At 45.9% G+C, this 17,857-nt stretch overlaps 1 protein-coding gene across 1 annotated transcript in view; it reads left to right on the top strand.

Annotated features, from left to right (window-relative positions):
- The first annotated feature begins 260 nt into the window (after positions 1–260).
- The window catches only part of CRLF3 (cytokine receptor like factor 3), a 39,860-nt gene continuing 22,263 nt past the window's right edge, over positions 261–17,857 (top strand). Inside the window, exons 1-2 of the mRNA XM_056126851.1 lie at positions 261–469; positions 17,306–17,513. Of these exons, the coding sequence (XP_055982826.1) occupies positions 353–469; positions 17,306–17,513 (325 nt within the window). The 5' untranslated portion in view covers positions 261–352. The remainder of the gene's footprint in view (positions 470–17,305; positions 17,514–17,857) is intronic.

Genomic DNA, 17,857 nt, shown 5'->3' with positions numbered 1-17,857 from the left:
AGGAGAAAAGAGGAAAGGCAACGAGGTTAGAATGTGATAGGATGCGAAGCACTTCCAGATGGTAGCTACGCATCTTTCCCCGCGTCCGAGCGTGGCCCGCGGAAGCACAGCGAACCAGGCGCTGCAGGGGCTCCGCGGGAGAGCGGGCGCACGGGACCCCAACAACACCGCGCACCGCTCGGAGTTCCACTGGCCGGCTGCGCGCGGCGCCGGGGCGCGGCTGTCCATCAAGGCCGCGGTGGGGCGGGGCGGGGCGGCGCTTCCGCCTGCGCTGGGCCGCTCGGCGGCGGCGGCCGGGAGAGTCGGCAACCGAGTCCGCACTGGCGGGCCGCGCGGCCGGGCGAGGGGGGCCATGGAGCTGGAGCCCGAACTGCTGCTGCAGGAGGCCCGCGAGAACGTGGAGGCGGCGCAGAGTTACCGGCGGGAGCTGGGCCAGCGCCTGCTGGGGCTGCGGGAGGCGCGGAGGCAGGTCGGAGGGCCGCGCCCGCGGGCGCCCTGGGCCCGGGGGAGGGCCCGAGGGGTCCGGCGGGTGGGCGAGGACCGGGAGGGCTCCGAGGGCTGCGGGTGTCGGAAACTCCCGGAGGGAGTAGGGGGAGACGCTCTGAAAGTGCGCGGAGCCCTGGTGGGGTCTGGGATGGGGGGAGCTGGGGCCGAGGGGGGGCACTTTCTGGGACAAGAGACGAATTTTGGGGGGACCTAGGGGGCTGTGCACGCATTCCCTAAAGAGTTTGGGGGAAGGGGGTCGGGGATGGGGGGGGGGGCGGCGAGGACTTAGATCCGAGGACTTGGACGAGAGCGAAGAACCAGAGCCCAAGACGGGGACGTCCCGGAAAGAACGGACCACGAGTTTGGGGGACGTGGAGATTCTTGGAGAGCACCTCCTGGGGATGCAGATGCGCTTTAGAGCAGGAGCAGAATGTGCGGGCAGTGATTGGGGGCAGAGCGGAGGGCGGAGGCCAAGCGGGTTTTGGAAGGGGACAACTGCCGAGCGGGAGGGGTGGGAGCCAGCTAAATGAATGGGATCTGCGCCCGAAAGCCGCGCGCTGCGGAACTAGGTGGGGGGAAGCCGCTTGGTGGGAAGCCCCATTCTCGAATTTAAGATGATGAAGGAAGGCGAGATTGGAAGGACGAAGAAGATAAACGGAGGGATGGAGCAAGGTGTAAAGGAAACGGACCAAGGTGTAGGGAAACGGACGAACGTGGAAAGTGGGGAGTGCTGAAAGGAGAAGCTAAATATATTCCCCAGCGCAGAGCAGTTATCTGGCCTCTTGGGGACCTGTTGTTGGAGATACTGGAAGGCCATCCCGGAGCCTGGACCAGAACAGATATCAGCCACTCCTAGTGCGGGATAGGACCGATAACCTGCAGGCCACGGTGAACTGCGGTGTTTCATGCTCTCTGAGGGACTGGGATTTCATCTGAGCCATCATTTGCAGGAGTGGGATTTCTCTGAAAATAGACAGCTGGTACCATAGTGCTGTGGCAGCCATGCCTTTGTGTGTGTGTGTGTATTATATTATTTGGGGTGTGTGTGAGGGGAGCCTTGCTACCTCTCTGCTGGCTCAGTTCTCTGGAATCACCCCCCCCGCCCCCCCCCATGCTGGGGACCCATACGCTGTTGGAGGGGCGGTGATGAAACTCCATAGGCATCATGCATAGCTAGTGCCTTCACACCCTGTATGTACTCTCCTCTGGCTGCCCTTGGCTATTTTCATTATTAAGGATACTCATGCTTTAGGTTTGACATAGTTTAAAATTCTCGTTTAAAAAAAAATTCCTTGGAGAGCTGATGTAAGCCAGGAATCATTTATAGTTTTAAGTGCAAAATGAGGAGTACAATTTTGATTTTTGTTTTGTTTTGTTTTTGGTTTCTCTCCAGGCCTGGAAATCTAAATATTGTTACTCTGATTTGATATACTTTTCCAATGTGTTTTCCAGTGTGTTTTTGTTTTGGGATCAGACCTGGCAGTACTCAGAGCTTACTCTTGGCTTTGTGCTGGGGGTTGGTATGGGGTACCAGTGATTGAACCCAGCCAAGTGCAAGGCAAGCACCATAAGTCCTGTGCTATCTCTCTGACCCTGGGTTAACACCTTTCAACTCATTCCTGTTGAGTCCCGTTTGAAAAAAAAATCTTCATTGTTTTATTTTAAACAGAGGTTTTTAATCTAGGACATTGTTTTAAGAGTTTAAAATATTAAAAAAAGTTTCCTTTGCTATGACTAATATTTTAGCCAGTTAGGATATCTTATGAATGTTGTTTTACTGCATCAGAAATTAGAAAGTAGTAGCATGTTGTGAAGATACTGCGTAGCACTGGAAGGCAAGCCCTGCCTCAGCTGGGTCATGGCACCCTAGATTCTCACCAGGTATAGCCCTGGATTCTCCCAGCACCACTGGGGCAATGCTCCCTCCCCCAAATAAAAAGGAAAACAATAGAGCTGACACTGAACTGATGACCCTAGTAGCTTCAAGAACTAGGATTTAATTTAATTTCTTTTTGGTTTTTGAGTGACACTTGGCAGTGCTCAGGGCATATTCTGGACTTCCTGACTGTACTCAGGTTCAATCCTGAGTGGTTAAGGTGCCAGAGATCAAACCCAGATTGGCCATGTACAAGGCAAGAGCCCTACCTGCTGTACTATCTCTCTGGACCCGACTGTACTATCTGCCTAGCCCATACTTAATTTCTTGAGTGATTTGAGTGATTTGACTGCGTTAAAAAATTTAGTATGATCTCATCCTGAATGATTTAATATTTAGTTTCCAAACCTCTGTTCTTTGTTCTTTAAAGTTTTGTATCCAATAATTTAAAAGCAGGACCCAGTTTCCTATCATTTCATTTTGTTTAGTAGGGGTTTCTGTTTGGTTTTCTCTTGGAGACTTTTTGTCTCTGGCCTAAGGTGGAAAACACCGAAAGACTGTCCGTCACAGTTAGGTTCCCGATGACATGACTTCTAAGTAGACAGAGAGTAGTTCTCTCTTGTGAAACAGAATGTGCTTTGTGCCAGTGCCAGTTCCAGCAGCATCTTTTCTCAAAACTAGTTCAAGTGGCTGGTACACATTTGGGTTTGTAAAATGAGTTCTCTGTCAACTTGGTTTTTTTTTAAAAAAAAAAAAACTTGCCTTGGAAGGAAGGTTTGTGTTACAAAAATGTTATCAAAATAAGCAGCTGCTTTTGTTTGGTGGTTAGGATATTTTTAGGCTTGCAGTCATTTTCAGAGTAACTGCATGAAAAATACATGGCTTTTTAGTAAAAGATTTTTTTCATGGGGGGAAGATGAGAGGAGCAGAGAGAAAAGACTCCTCCCCTTCCCCCCCTCTTCGTGTATTTTTCACTCTGATTTTATTTCCTTTTTGGCCTATAATTTTTTTTTCTTATTCAGACACTTGCATACTTTAAAATTCATGCTTTAAGATGTGCAGTTTTGGTGCCGGAGCAATAATATAGCATGATAGGTAGGGCATTTGCTTGCATGCAGCTTACTCAGGTTCTATCTCTGGTATCCCATTTGGTCCCCTGTGAGCACAGCCAGGAGAAATTCCTGAGCACCACGGGGTGTGGCCCAAAAAGGCAAAAAATAAAATCAAATGTGCACTTTAGCAGTTTTTAGTATAGTGACAAAGTTGTGCAATCTTCACCACTATCTAATTTCAAAACATTTTTATAACAAACACACACCCCCCTGCACCCTCAGTGTTTCTTTTAGCTGTCACTTTTCCAACCCTTGGCTACTTTTAAGCTGCTTTCTATTTCGGTTTGCTCGCTCTGGACATTTCCTATAAAATGAATCATACATTTTGTGGCTGTGACTGACTTCTTGGGCTTAACTTAATTTTTCAAGGTTTTTCCTTGTGGTGGCATGGATCTGTATGCTTTATTTCTTCTTTATGATTGAATATCTGCTGTCTGGATATGTCAGATTTTCTTTATAAATTTGTCAATTGCAGCATATTTGAGTCATTTTTACCTTTTGGTTATTAAAATGAGTAAAGGTTGCTATGAATGTTCATGTTCACCATTATTCATATACAAGCTATCTGTGGGCATGTTTTCAGTTGCAGTGTATACTCAGGAATTGTTGGGTATGGTAATAATTCTTTAATCTTTTCACAATTCTCGCCGCTCATTTTTGGGGGGACGAAGGGTTTCAGTTTGGGTCACCAAGTGGTGCTGGAAGGAGGACTACTTCTGGCTCTGTGTTTGGGGGACCCTCCCTGTGGTGCTTTGGGCGGGACCCCATGCAGTTTGGGGAATCAAACCATGGCTCCCTAAAGTTTGATTTGGGGCGCTCCATAGAGTTGACAAAGCATGTACTTCAGCCCTTTGCATTATCTCTTAGTCCTCCTATGGCATACTTTTCCTGCTTATTTGTTTTTGGACTATACATGGCTGTGCTTAGGGACCACCCTGGCAGAACTCAGGGGACCGTATATGGGGCCTGTGATTGAACCCAGTCAGCTGTGTGCAGGGCAAGTGCTTTAACCTCCATATTATCTCACTAGCCCATTTTGACAATTTTAATGTGCACATTTCATTGGCAGTGTTATAAATGTACTAAACCATCACTACTCTGTAGTTCCAGAACATTTTAAATACCACATGAGGAAGTCCTTGGTACTAAGATGTAAATACCCAGTGTCAGTTGCACCCCAGATTCCCTCCCCCCAAGCCCTGAAGCTACTAATATGTTTGTATATTCATATACTGTACTATTTCTCAAGCTCCCTTTGGTTTGCTTCTTTTTTTTTTTCTCCGCCACACTCGGAGGTACTCAGGGCTTATTCCTGGCTCTCTGTACGAGGATTACTCCTGGCAGGGCACAGGACCATATGGGGTGACAGTGATAGAACCTGGTTCAGCTATGTGCAAGGCAAGTGCCCTACCCACTGTACTATCACTCAGGCCCTTGGCATGCTTCTTATCTCTGCTTTTATCTCTTACTGTTAAATATCTCTTGTGAAATTTGTCTCGTGTTGATACATTATATATGAAAATATAGAAGGAAGAAGAAAAAAAATTTTTCAAACCATTTTGTTCAAAACAACTTTTAGCATGTAGCAGTTTCTCCTTGTGGTTAAGATTAGGCCCTCCCCCTCTGTCTTCAGAGAAAAGGAAGTTCTGTGTAGGAAATGCAGGGGTATTCTACAACTCTTACTGTTTAAATAAGTTAAAGGCTAAAGAGCTGCTTATTGTCTTCAGAAAATCAGATAATAGTTACAGCCAGCATGATCTAACTGGTGTTGAAGTTATTGAGAATTATAGTTATCTATAGCTCTCTGGAGTCCTTGGTACTAAGATGTAAATACCAAAGAAATGAACTCCCAGTCTCCTCATTTGGTCATTCACTCATTCAACATTTACTACCTGCCTGCTGCAGGTGAGGGATACTTCTGAGTCCTAGAAATACTGTGTCCTCATGTAGACTTGCTCTTTCCTTTTGGTGGCTGATTACCCCCTAAAAACAAAACAGACTGGAGAAACCTAGGAGCTCTGTATTAAAAAATAAGAGTTCACTCTCATGTTGTTCTTGATTGTTTATTTCTTCCTGTTAGGGTTGCCTTGCCTGTCAAGTAGAGGTAGCTGAGTGAGGCATCACATCATGATGTTGGCTAGCCAGTCAGACATGTCTGGAAGTGGCATTGCCTTGGTGGCTTTGGGGGGCTGGAGATCTAGTACAGTGGGGTAGTCTGCTTGCCTTGCATGTGGCAGACTTCAGTTTGATCCCCACACCACATTCCACATTCCACATCCAGTCCCCTATGCACCTCCAAGAGTGATCCCTGAGCACTGCCAGGAGTTAACCTACTGGTATGGCCTAGAAACCAGCCAGACAAATCTTGACGACTTGGGCAGTCTGGTGCCCTACTCCTAAGGCTGCTCCTTTTTCAGAAGTTCTGACTTTGTACACGATCAAAGGTGAATTAGTTTGAGGAACAAGAACTTCCTGCAGTAAGAAAAACCATTTGCAGTTACAGTTTGCAGTTACAGTTCTCTCTGTAAAATGACTGTGCTAGGGGTCAGGGAGTTGAAGTGGTAGAACATATACCTAGCATGTGAGAGGCCCTGAGTTCTACCCCCAGCTAACGCCCTTCACTCCCCACCACCACAGGACAAGCCCTGGTGGACCCCCAAAACAGCATAAGCAGCCCAGCACCAGCAGGCCAAGCATTGCCAGGAGTGGCCCCATGTCACCTGAGCACCTGAGCACCACTAGGTGTGGTCCCTGTGAAAAAAACTGAATGATTGTGTGGCCTTTGTGTGCCCCTCTCTCTCTCTCTCTCTCTCTCTCTCTCTCTCTCTCTCTCTCTCTCTTTTTCTCTTTCCCTCCTTCTAGTTAGCATGAGTCACTGTGTCTGGGACATTGCCCACAGCATGTCTCTGCGCTTTCAATGTAAATGGCCAGTTCCTGGAACCTAAGTGAGATGCTATTTGGTGAGGACCTGACCCAGCTCTGTCCAGTGATGTCCTTTTGATCTTTGCTAATACCCATATAATCCATGAACACAGCCGAAGTATCATCAGGAGCTTGTGGGGGAATACAACAGAACTGCTGAATCCCAATCTGTCCTTCAACATGATCACCTGGTATAATGTGCGTGCCCCTTAAAAACTCAGACACACAGGACCACGGCTATGGCTCAGCGGTCTGTGATGTACATGGTACCGGTTTCCAGGGTTTGATTCTCAGCATCAGAAGACACAAACACAGTTGAAGCTCACTGCCTTAGAGTATATCCTTGCTACTCTGTCAGCTCTACACCATCTCAAAAGCGCAAGTTGCTAGGTGTAGGTCTCAGTGTAGTTGATCTAAGCCACAGCTTCTCAAACTTACTTGATCTCCTGTTCCTTTTTCAGGGGAAAAAAAAATCATTTTGTGCCTTCAGGAAATTTGCCTTCTTGTTTTTTTTTGTTTTTCCTATTTTTTTGAGTTACACATGGCAATGCACAGGAGTTATTCCTGGCTTTGCATTCAGGAATTACTCCTGGCGGTACTCAGGGAACCATATGGGATGCTGGGAATCGAACCTGAGTCAGCCGCATGCAAGACAAACACCCTACCTGTTGTGCTTTCTAGCCCCAGGAAATTTGCCTTCTTTCCTTGACCTAGCTGAAACCATCTCCATAGTGCTCCCAACGGTACTCAGATATTTGGGTCATCCGAGGGATGGCCCTCAGCTGCAGCTCTGCTCCTGGACTAGTATTGGCCACTGGGAAATGCTGATCTATTTCTGATATCTGTCCAGGTGCTTATAAGATCAGTATTTTGTTTTTGCATCATACCTGGCAGTGCTCAGGGCTTGTTCCTGGCTCTGTGCTGAGGGACCACTCCTGATGGTTCATGGGGGACCATATGGGGTACCAGTGACTGAACATTTGCCCTACTTACCATGCAAATGCCCTACCGCTATGCTGCTGCTCCAGTCCCTTGTAGAAACTAGTATTGATTTGTCAGGGTTTTTTTTTTTTCTCTTTTTGGGTCACACCCAGCGATACTCAGGGGTTACTCCTGGCTCTGCACTCAAGAATTATCTGGGCAGTGCTTGGAGGACCATACAGGATGCTAGAGATCGAACCCGGGTTGGCTGCATGCAAGGCAAACGCCCTACCTGCTGTCTTACCACTCCTTTGTCAGTTTCTTTCTTTCTTTTTTTTGGCTTTTTGGGTCATACCCGGCGATGCACAGGGTTTACTCCTGGCTCATGCACTCAGGAATTACTCCTGCCTGTGCTCAGGGGACCATATGGGATGCTGAGAATCGAACCCCGGTTGGCCGCGCGCAAGGCAAATGCCCTACCCGCTGTACTATATTGCTCTAGCCCCCCAATTTGTCAGTTTCTTAAAAAAAATTTTCTCCTGGCCATGCCAGGAACTGAATCCAGGGTCTCACACATACACTGTAGCACTGTAGCACTGTCCTCTCGTTCATCACACGTATACAGCAGCTCTTTATTGCTGAACCCTGTCCATGTCCTGCGGGAAGCACTGCTCTTCCAAACCATAGGGCGTATCATCACGAATTCCTGTGGCTCATCCAGAAGATTAAAATGCTGTTTGATCTATCAAACATTTGTAGCTAGACAATGATAGACAGGTGAATAATTGGCCATTCTAAAGCAGTGCTAGTCCTAGCATGTCTCAGCATCTGTAATATGACTCTGTCTCTAGGGTGTTTTTTTTTTTTTTTTTGGATGGTGCTTGGGATAGAACTCAGAACTTCACACATGCCAGGCGAGTGTGCTGATGCTGGGCTCTGTTTTCTAGTTTTGAATCATCTTTTGGTTCCTTAACTAGTAGCCTCGCTGTTCCTAGTGTGTACTGCCAAATCTCCTATACAGCATTAGACCACAGGGTTTGTAAACACAGAGCTAAACACTGGGACAGAAATCAGCAGGGGGCAAAAAAAGTTAGGTTATTTCAGAAAACCAGGGCAGGAAGTCTTAGTAGCTCAGCAAAGAAAAGAAGGCTATTATTGCCGCTTTTATCTCCCACTTCCCCTTCTGCTACCCATTTTCAAAACAGTGCAGAAATCTGTTTGTATGTCATTTGTTACAGAGTAGTACTTAAAATAATGCTTTTTTTGTAGCCTACAGAACTAGGGAAAACCTGGAACAGAAGAAATAATTTCTTCTTATGGGCACCCACTTTTTGCATTTGAGCACATATTTTCAAAAATTGAGACTACTGTGTACATGCATTTTTGTATCCTTTTTTTTTTGCCACATCACGTCATTAGCAGTTCTCATGAAAATTTTCTCATGTACTGCCTATTTTTTTAATCGAATCACTGTGAGATACACAGTTACAAAGCTGATCATGATCGTATTTCAGTCATACAACATTCCAATTCCCATCCCTCCACCAGTGTACATTTCTCACTGCCAGTGTCCTTAGTATCCCTCCCACCACCCTTCCACCCTCCAGCCTGCCTCTATGGCAGGCACTTCTCTCTCTCTCTCTCTCTCTCTCTCTCACTCTCTCTCTCTCTCTCTCTCCACTTCTCCCCTCTCCCTCCCTCTCTCATTCTCTCCCTCTCTCCCTCCTTTTGGGCATTATGGTTTGCAGTACAGGTACTGAGAGGTTATCTTGTCTGGTCCTTTATCTAGCTGCCTAAGTTTCAAGGCAAAGGTTAATAAGAGTCTATCACACAGGTTAGAATGTAGTAGTTGGTAGTGGTGGACTGAAATGTATAATTCAGATATGCCAAAATACTGGAAAACAACTGAAAAATCCACAAATGGGGAGAAGTCAAATTTTTACAAATCATCTTTATTTTATTTTACATTTTGTTTTTTTGGGGTTGTTATTTATTTGTTTTGGGCCACACCTACCATGCCCAGGGCTTAATCACTTCGGCAGAGATTGGAGATCATATGGGGTGCCAGGGATTGAACCCAGGTCTGCCATGTGCATGGCAAGCTGTACTCTTTCTTCAGTCCCCCCAAACCAATCTTTAAACATGACACTGAATTAAGTCCAAAACTCAAGTGCAATATAGAAGGATACAGCTAAGAATTAGTTATCCACAATCAATAGTTAATTAAAAGTCTGCGAATGTCACAGAAGTACCTGTTGTTTTCTCCAGATGGCTTTTTGTTTTTGTTTTTGATTTGGGGCCACATCTGGCTATCACGATCACGATCACGACCATCCTGTTATTCGTCGATTGCCTCGAGCAGGCCCCAGTAACGTCTCCTTCGTTCTAGCCCTGAGATTTTTTAAAAAGTGCCAAATTCAAGGCTCTTTCAGAGTTAGGAGAATGAGACCCATCATTGTTACTGGTATTTGGCATATTGGGTACGCCACGGGGAGTTTGCCAGACTCTGCCGTGTGGGCAGGTTACATTCGGTAGCCTGCCAGTTTGTCCAAAGTAGGAATGAGATAATAATTCGTGGCCGCGTGCTTCCGGGAGCTGGGTTTTATAGTCTCTGAGTCTTGGCCGTTGATGGGATTACACGGCGCCAGGGGGCGAGGTGGTGGGTGTGACCCCTGCCTACTGGAATTTGGAGGATCTGGGTGGAGGATGCTCAGCCCAGATCCAAGTAGGCTTGGAGATCTCAGCCCCGGGACCCGCATGCCTTTGTTCCTCTGCTGGTACCTTCATGTGTGCGGAGAGTGGTCTCAGCATGATGGTGGTTGGTTCTGGAGGTCTTCGGCTGCCGGAGCCCTGGTCAGGGCGGGGAGGATCTGGCTATGCTCAGGGGTTACTCCTGGTTCTGTGCTCAAGGATAACTCCTTGTGGGCTCAGGGGACCATATGGAGTGCCAGAGATCAAATCGGATCATCTGCATGCAAGACAAGTGCCATACCCACTGCACTATCTCCATATGTCTTTTTTTTCAACATAATGTTTGCATACTTTTCAATTGTAATGTATGTTTAACTTTGATAGACAAACATTATTGTTTTTACTATTTTTCTGGTAAATATGAAGCTTATTTGTGATCTAAGAAGCCAAATGGGGGAGAGAGATAGTAGAGCAGGTAGGACACTTGCCTTAAACACAGCTTGCCTGGGTTTGATCCTTGTTACTACATACTACAGTGTTCCCTTGGGCCCTGCCAGGAGTGATTCCCTAAGCAGAATGCCAGGAGTGAGCACTGTCAGGTGTGCACCCGCAAAAAAAGAAAACAACCCCAGGACAAAAAAGACAAAGCCACACAAATGTAGGATAGGCTCTTATTATTGAGAGATTATCAGTGGATCACTTAGACTGCAGTTATTGGGGCTGGAGCAATAGCACAGCAGGTAGGGCGCTTGCCTGGCATGCGGCAGACCCAGGTTCCATCCTTTATATTCCTTGTGGTTCCTTGAGCACCATCAGGAGTAATTCCTGAGTGCAGAGCCGGGAGTAACCATTGAGTATCAGTGGGTATGGTTCAAAAACACACACAAAAATTTGCATTTATTTTACTTTGTTGGGCTGGAGCGATAGCACAGCGAGTAGGGCGTTTGCCTTGCACACAGCCAATATGACCGACCCGAGTTCGATTCCTCTGCCCCTCTCGGAGAGCCTGGCAAGCTACCGAGAGTATCTCGCCCGCACAGCAGAGCCTGGCAAGCTACCCGTGACGTATTCGATATGCCAAACACAGTAACGAGTCTCACAATGTTACTGGGCTCGCTTGAGCAAATCGATGAACAACAGGAGGATAGTGACAGTGATTTTACTTTATTAGTACTTACCATCCATTATTAGCAATGAGATCTTGGAAAACACTATTTTCATCCTCTCTTGCCTTTATCTGTATAATTAAGATAAGGATGTTTTACAATTTTCCTGTTACCAGTGTGGAAATTGAGACAAGAAAATGTGGGCCAGAGAGGTAGCTCAGTGCACTAGAAATCAGGAGGCCTGGGTGTGATCCCTGGCAGCACATGCCCTTTAGCACTGCTAGTAATGACCTGTAAGCACCATGCCAAGAGAGGCGGGGGTGGGGCTGGTTGGGGGAGGGGGGGAGAGAGAGAGAGAGAGAGAATTTAAAATGCTTAGCATGACAGCCAGGGATATAGCTCAGTACTTGACTTTCATATATGGGTTTTATCTCTGACATCACAAAGATAAGAGCTTAGCTCAATACTTAAGACACATGAAGTGTTGAGGAGATATTGGCCATAGAAATAATGCACATTAAATATTGTTAATCAAGGTGACATCCTCTATTTCTCCACCTAGCAGTTACAATCTTTCCCAGCAAAACATTTCTTTGTAGCTTTGATGCCAGTTTGTGCTATGTAAGCGTTTAATACATTTTTATTATGGTTTTATATACAGTGTTTATCTCCTTTTCCAGAATGACAGTTTCTGTGAGGCTAAGGTCTTGTTTTATTCCTCTTTATAAACCCAGTACCCGTCACATACTAGACCTCAAAAAACTGAAAGCCTCTGGCGTAATTTTCAGACTTTTTTTTTTTTTTACTGTGGTCTTGTTTATATGCACCCTGTTTATTAATGCAGGTTGCTGGCGTATTAAGCATTCCTTTATTATGTGATCTGATTCTTTGTTGCTGTATAATGAACTTCAAGGGCGTTGTTTTCTTTGCTCACTCTCCTGGGGATCCGCAGTACAGATTTTGCAGCCGTACTCACTGCAGTTGCAGTCACATGGCTGCGCTGTCTGGAATGTTCCTGATAGAATGCGCCCTTACCTGTGTGGGCCTTGGTGTTCGCAGGACTTGTTTGGAATGCTGACTTGGCGGGACCTTCCACTCTTATCTCCTTTCATCTTGTTCTTTCTAGATAGCCAGCCAGGCCTCTTCTCTGGTGGCCCTAGTCCCCAAAGTGCAGAAGCAGAAGCGGCCAGTTCTCAAGGCAGAGGCCCAGGCCTTCGTTGCTCTGTATATCCCTGGATCTTAGACACAGACGCAGCCTGTCTTCAGTGGAGTGGACCCCTTAGATTGGAGTACCAAAGATATGAGGATCAGGGTTCATTTAAGGAGGACACTATTGACTGTTAAATCATACTATAAATGTTTTCTTTTAAAATGTTTCAAATATGGCCAGAGAGAGTACAGTGTATGAGGTGCTGGTCTTGCTGGGTCTTGCACACAGCTAACCTGGGATTAGTCCCTGATACCCCATGTGAGCTCTTCAAACCCCACCGGGAGTGGTCCCTGAGTGCAGAGCCGAAATAAGACCTGTGCACCACAGGTGTGTTCCTCCCCCCCCAAAAAATTAATAATATAATAATAACTAAAAGGTTTCAAATAAGCATTACAAATAAAACACCTAACTGGAAGAGAGAAGGAAATAGAGTGGCATTGATGAGTCCTGATTGAGTTCAGTATGTGTCAGTCTGAATTCAAATTCTCAGTGACTTTCCTCACTTTGTGATGTGGGTAAGCTCTTCTCTGTTCCACTTACATGTTACTTACAGGGGCCTTTTATTTCTTTTTTTACTTTTTAAATTTTGCTGTGCTAGGGATTGAACCTAAGAACTCACACATGCAAGGTGGATGTTCAACTGTTGAGCTACTTCCCCAGACCAGATTTGTAGACGACTGGTCCTTCAAGTAGGTTTTACGATTGTTTGGGAGCTACACCCAATGGAGCTGGGTGTTCTTGCTATGTCTGGTAGACCATCCAGTGCAGTCCAGGGTCCTGCTTGTAGAGCACTCCAGCTTTGAGCTATCTCCCCAACCCCCAGGTTTTATGACTTTCAGGGTAACTAAACTCTGGAGTCAAGTGTCAGCCACGGTTTGTGTATTTTATATTGTGTGACTTAGTACTGAGTTATAAATTTGGCAACTTTCAGGATTTTGATTGAACTTTAGAAACATAATTGCTTTGGAATTAGATTCAACTGCGGTAGAAACTCTGTAAGTTTTAACTATCCATTACAGTAGAGTTTAGTGAAAAAAAAACTTGGCTCAGCATATTATGAACCAACATAAACAATGTATGTTGCAGTTTCTTTTCTGAGACCTCGAATTGTAGATCATTTGTATCCTTAAAGCCACAACCATTCTTTCCTCTAGAAAAGCTAAATGGCATGATTAGTTATTAAAATTCTCTCCTGCATGTGTGTGTCTCTGTGTTTGTGTCTGTGTGTTTGTGTGTGTGTGTGTATGTGTGTGTGTGTGTGCGCACACGTTTGGGTCATGTCTGGCAGTGCTCAGGAATCACTCCTGGCAGAATTGGGGAACCATTAAGGGGTGCTGGAGGTTGAGCTCAGGTTGGTTGGTCATGTGCAAGGCAGGTACCCTACCCACTGTACACTGTACTATCTTACTATCTCTCTGGTCCCCAAGTTCTCTCTGCTTTATTTTTTTTTGGTAGAGTGGAGGAGTAATTGTGGGTGTGCCAATCTTTTAGTACACGGATCCCATGCAATCGAATCTGGGGCTCCCAATTCCTCCATCACCTTCACTGTGTCCCTGGCCCCTGGTCAGACATTCTATTTTTTTAAAGTGGTTTGGGGGGATACAACTGGCAGTGCTCAGAGCTTATTTCTGGCTCTGTGCTCAGGGATCACTCATAGTGGGGCTCGGGAGATCATCTGGTGGATTGAACCTGGTTCAGTCACTTGCAAGGCAAGTGCCCTACGCATTGTTCTGTCTCCCCAGCCCTAGGGATGGAAGCTGGATTGAACCTGGTTCAACCACTTATAAGGCAAGAGCCCTATTCTCTGCCCCGGCCCCTTACACAAGTCTTAATACAAAGAGAATATTTTAAGGTCTTCAGTCAATACATAATTGATTGGTTTGCCTGGGAACTCTTTAGTGGTTGGGGGCTACATCTGATGGTGCTCAGGGATCACTCCCAGCTCTGTGCTGGTGATTACTCCTGGCAGTGCTCAGGGGACTGTATGTGGTACCATATTGGTACCTGGCCTCCCTCTCACATGTGGAGTATATGTTCTGTCCATTGAATGATCTCTCTGGTTTCCTGGGAACACTTAAAGTGATACCTGCATTTTAATGAGATCTGCAGGGCCAGAGAGATAGTACAGTGGTTAGGGTGCTTGGCTTACTCATGGCTGATCCAGGTTTGATCTCCTGGCACTACATACAGTCCCCCAAGCCTGCCAGGGGTGATCCCTGAATGCAGAGCCAGGTATTAGCCCTGAGCACAGCCAGGTATGGCCCCAAAACCAGTAAAATAAAGTAAAAATGGGATCTGCGGTCTGGAGAGGTAGTACAGGAATTAAGACTTGCCAGAGAGAGGAAGCTGGAGGGATAGGAAAGTGTTTGCCTTGCAGGCTCCCGATTTGAGTTTGATTCCCATGGCCCTATATATCATCCCCCGAGCAGTGCCAGCTGTGGTTCCTGAATTCAGAGCCAGGAGTGACCCCTGAGAGCATCGCTGGGTATGGCCCCAAAACAAAACAAAACAAAACGAAAAATGTCTCGCCTGAGAGATAGTATATGTTTTAAGACATCCAAACCTGATCTGATTCCCAGCAGAACACAGTCCCCTGAGCACTGTTGGGAGCAGCCGCTGAGCTATCGTGTGGCCCAAACACTCCCCCATCCCCCCTGAAAAGAGGTCTTAATGTCCTGAACTGCTGGGTGAAGCGGGAAGAGCAAGGTGCTTGGAGTCAGACAGGTTCCAACACTGTAATTTGACTTCCTTCAACCCAACTACCAGACAAACATCTCGTGTCAGTGCCATGGAGAGTTAGTTCATCAGCTGACACGCTGACCATGATACCACGTCAGATATGAAGACATTCACTCAACAGTGAAGTCAGCAGTTTAAAATTAGTTTCATAAGGCTGAGCAGATGAACTTGGATTGAATGAATTATAAAACTTAAATTATAAAACTCCTTCCAGGAGAAGAAAATGATGCTGACCTATTGTCAAGTTTACAGCGTTGATTGTTAGGGAGAGCAAATACCAAGTTCACAGTGAAAGTGTGTTTGGATGTGGATTCTTTCTTCCTGGAACCTCTCTCCGCTCTGAGTTCACAAACTTCCTTTTTACTGGGGTTCTGAAACAAAAGCAAAAAATGGTTGTCAGGCTCCTTCGCAGCTGAAGGGGGTTTTGAATTCTTTCTAAAGAGGAAATTGACTTTACCTAACCAGTGCACTTCCTGTATCCGTTAAAGAGTAACTGGGGGCCTCATTGGTAGTGCCCAACTGCTGAATTTCCTCTCGGTTGTCAGACATACTGTCTTCATTTGTTCTGGTGTCTGTAAGGTCTGTGAATCACCCTGGGGATCTTGGTAAAAATGCAGATTCTGATTCAGTACATATGGTGGGGTCTGAGAATCTGAATTTCTTTCTTTTTTTTCTTTTTTTGGTGGGGGGGAAGGGGCACACTCAGTGATGCTCAGGATTTACTCCTGACTTGACACACAGAAATTACTCCTGGCTGTGCTCTAGGAACCATATGGGGTGCTGGGGAATTGAACCTGGTTAGGCCAAATTCAAGACAAGCTCCTTGCTTGCTGCACTATTTCTCCATCCCTGAGAATCTGCATTTCTAACAGTATCCCATGTGAGATATCAAAATCATAAGATGTCTTTCCCAGATTCTCTGTTGTCTTTGGACAAGGGCATTCTTTTGTTTTTACATAATTATAAACATCTAGGAAATAGTTTTGCTCTTCTGCTTTTAAAATGTAGTATAAATTTTATTTATTTAGTTTTTTTTGGGGGGCCACACGTGTCAGTACTTAGGGTTTACTCCTGACCCTGTGCTCAGGGAACACTCCTGGTGGGCTTTGGGGATCCTGTGGGATACTGGGGATGACAACTGGGTTGGCTTTGTGCAAAACAAATGCCTTACCTGCTGTACTGTTCTTCCAGCCTATGACCCCGATACTTCTTTGTGGGTTTATTTTAGACTTCAAGTGTCCTCAATAAAGGTAAACTCAGCATAGAGTAATGAACAATATGCCATAAGAATCTAATAAATATCTGCTAAATATGTGTTTTATATAATTCAACTGATTTATAGTTATAATCTCCCTGTTTAGTGAAAAAGTTATGTGTAACTTTTGGTGGATACTTGGTGGATCCTTGGAGGTCCTGTTGGATTGCTTAGGGAATGTGCGGTATCAGGGATTGAACCCAGGGACTCCCACATGCAAAGCATTTACACTAGTCTTTTGGCCCTTTGGGACACAGGCGCATTAAACCCTGTACTATTTAACCTAGCCCTGGATTTTATGTTTATTCTGTCGTTTTAGTCACATACAGTGGTGCTGGTGTATCTGTGAGGCTCTGGGTTTGATCTCTTGGCAAAAACAGAATAAAAAAAAAACTAGAAACATCCCAAAGTTTTACTGAAACAAACAATTACCAAGAACTATTCTGTGCAGATAATAACAATATAACAATATCTTCTTTTTTTAAAAAAATTATGAACAACAGTTGCACGGCAAAGCCTGGGAAGCTACCCGTGATGTATTTGATATGCCAAACACAGTAACAAGTCTCACAATGTTACTGGGCCCCCTCGAGCAAATTGATAAACAATGGGAGGACAGTGACAGTGACAGTGATGAACAACAGTGAGAGCTTGGCTATGGCTCAGTGGTAGAACACATGCCTCCTGTGTGCAAGAGCCTGGTTCCCATCCCTGGCACAAGACAAGAGAAGGGGCCGGAGAGATAATATGGCAGGCAGGGCGCTTGCCTTGGTAGTGGCAGACCTGGGTTCCCTCCCCCACACTCTAAATGGTCCCCGAGGTCCTCCAGGAGTCCCTATTTTGTTTCACCCGAAGTCAGTTTTAGGAAATTCACCTGACTCGTTTGATCAGTGAATATGTAGTGCCTTGCGATTTTTTTTATGGGTGATACCTGGGGATTAGTATTTTCTAAAAATTCTGACTGGATTTCTGTGCTGTTTCTTTCAGATCAAAGAGAGTGCATCACAGACAAGAGATGTCCTCAAACAGCATTTTAATGACTTGAAGGGAACCCTAGGAAAGCTTCTGGATGAGAGATTGGTGAGCCTCCTGCAGGAGGTGGACAGCATCGAACAGGAGACCATCAAACCCCTCGATGACTGCCAGAAGCTTATAGAGCACGGAGTCAATACCGCGGAGGACTTGGTGCATGAAGGTGGGCGTCCGGGAGTAGCGCAGTGTGGCACTGGCATAATTTTGTTTCTTTGTTGTTTGTTTGGGGACCACACCCAGCTGTGTGCAAGGCAAGCGCCTTGCTCACTGAGGTGACTCAGAGGACTGGAGTGCATGCATTGCATGTGGGAGCCCCAGGTTTGAGTCCTGCAACTGCAAGGTCCCGAGCAACACTGAGATGCTACCGCAAAAAAGGAAAACTGTGGAATATTTCCTATTGGCACTTGTCAGTCTCCCAGACTGTCAGCAGTGTCCTTGTGATTTGTGTGTGCTTAGTGTGCTCATGGGATGAGAACCTAACAGAGAGGTCTCCCAGGGCAGGTGCAG

Source organism: Sorex fumeus, unplaced genomic scaffold (assembly GCF_029834395.1).
Source record: "Sorex fumeus unplaced genomic scaffold, SorFum_2.1 ptg000063l, whole genome shotgun sequence".
Taxonomy (NCBI): Eukaryota; Metazoa; Chordata; class Mammalia; order Eulipotyphla; family Soricidae; genus Sorex; species Sorex fumeus.
The sequence above is the reverse complement of the archived record's forward strand: the minus strand, read 5'-3'. Positions and strand labels throughout refer to the sequence as shown.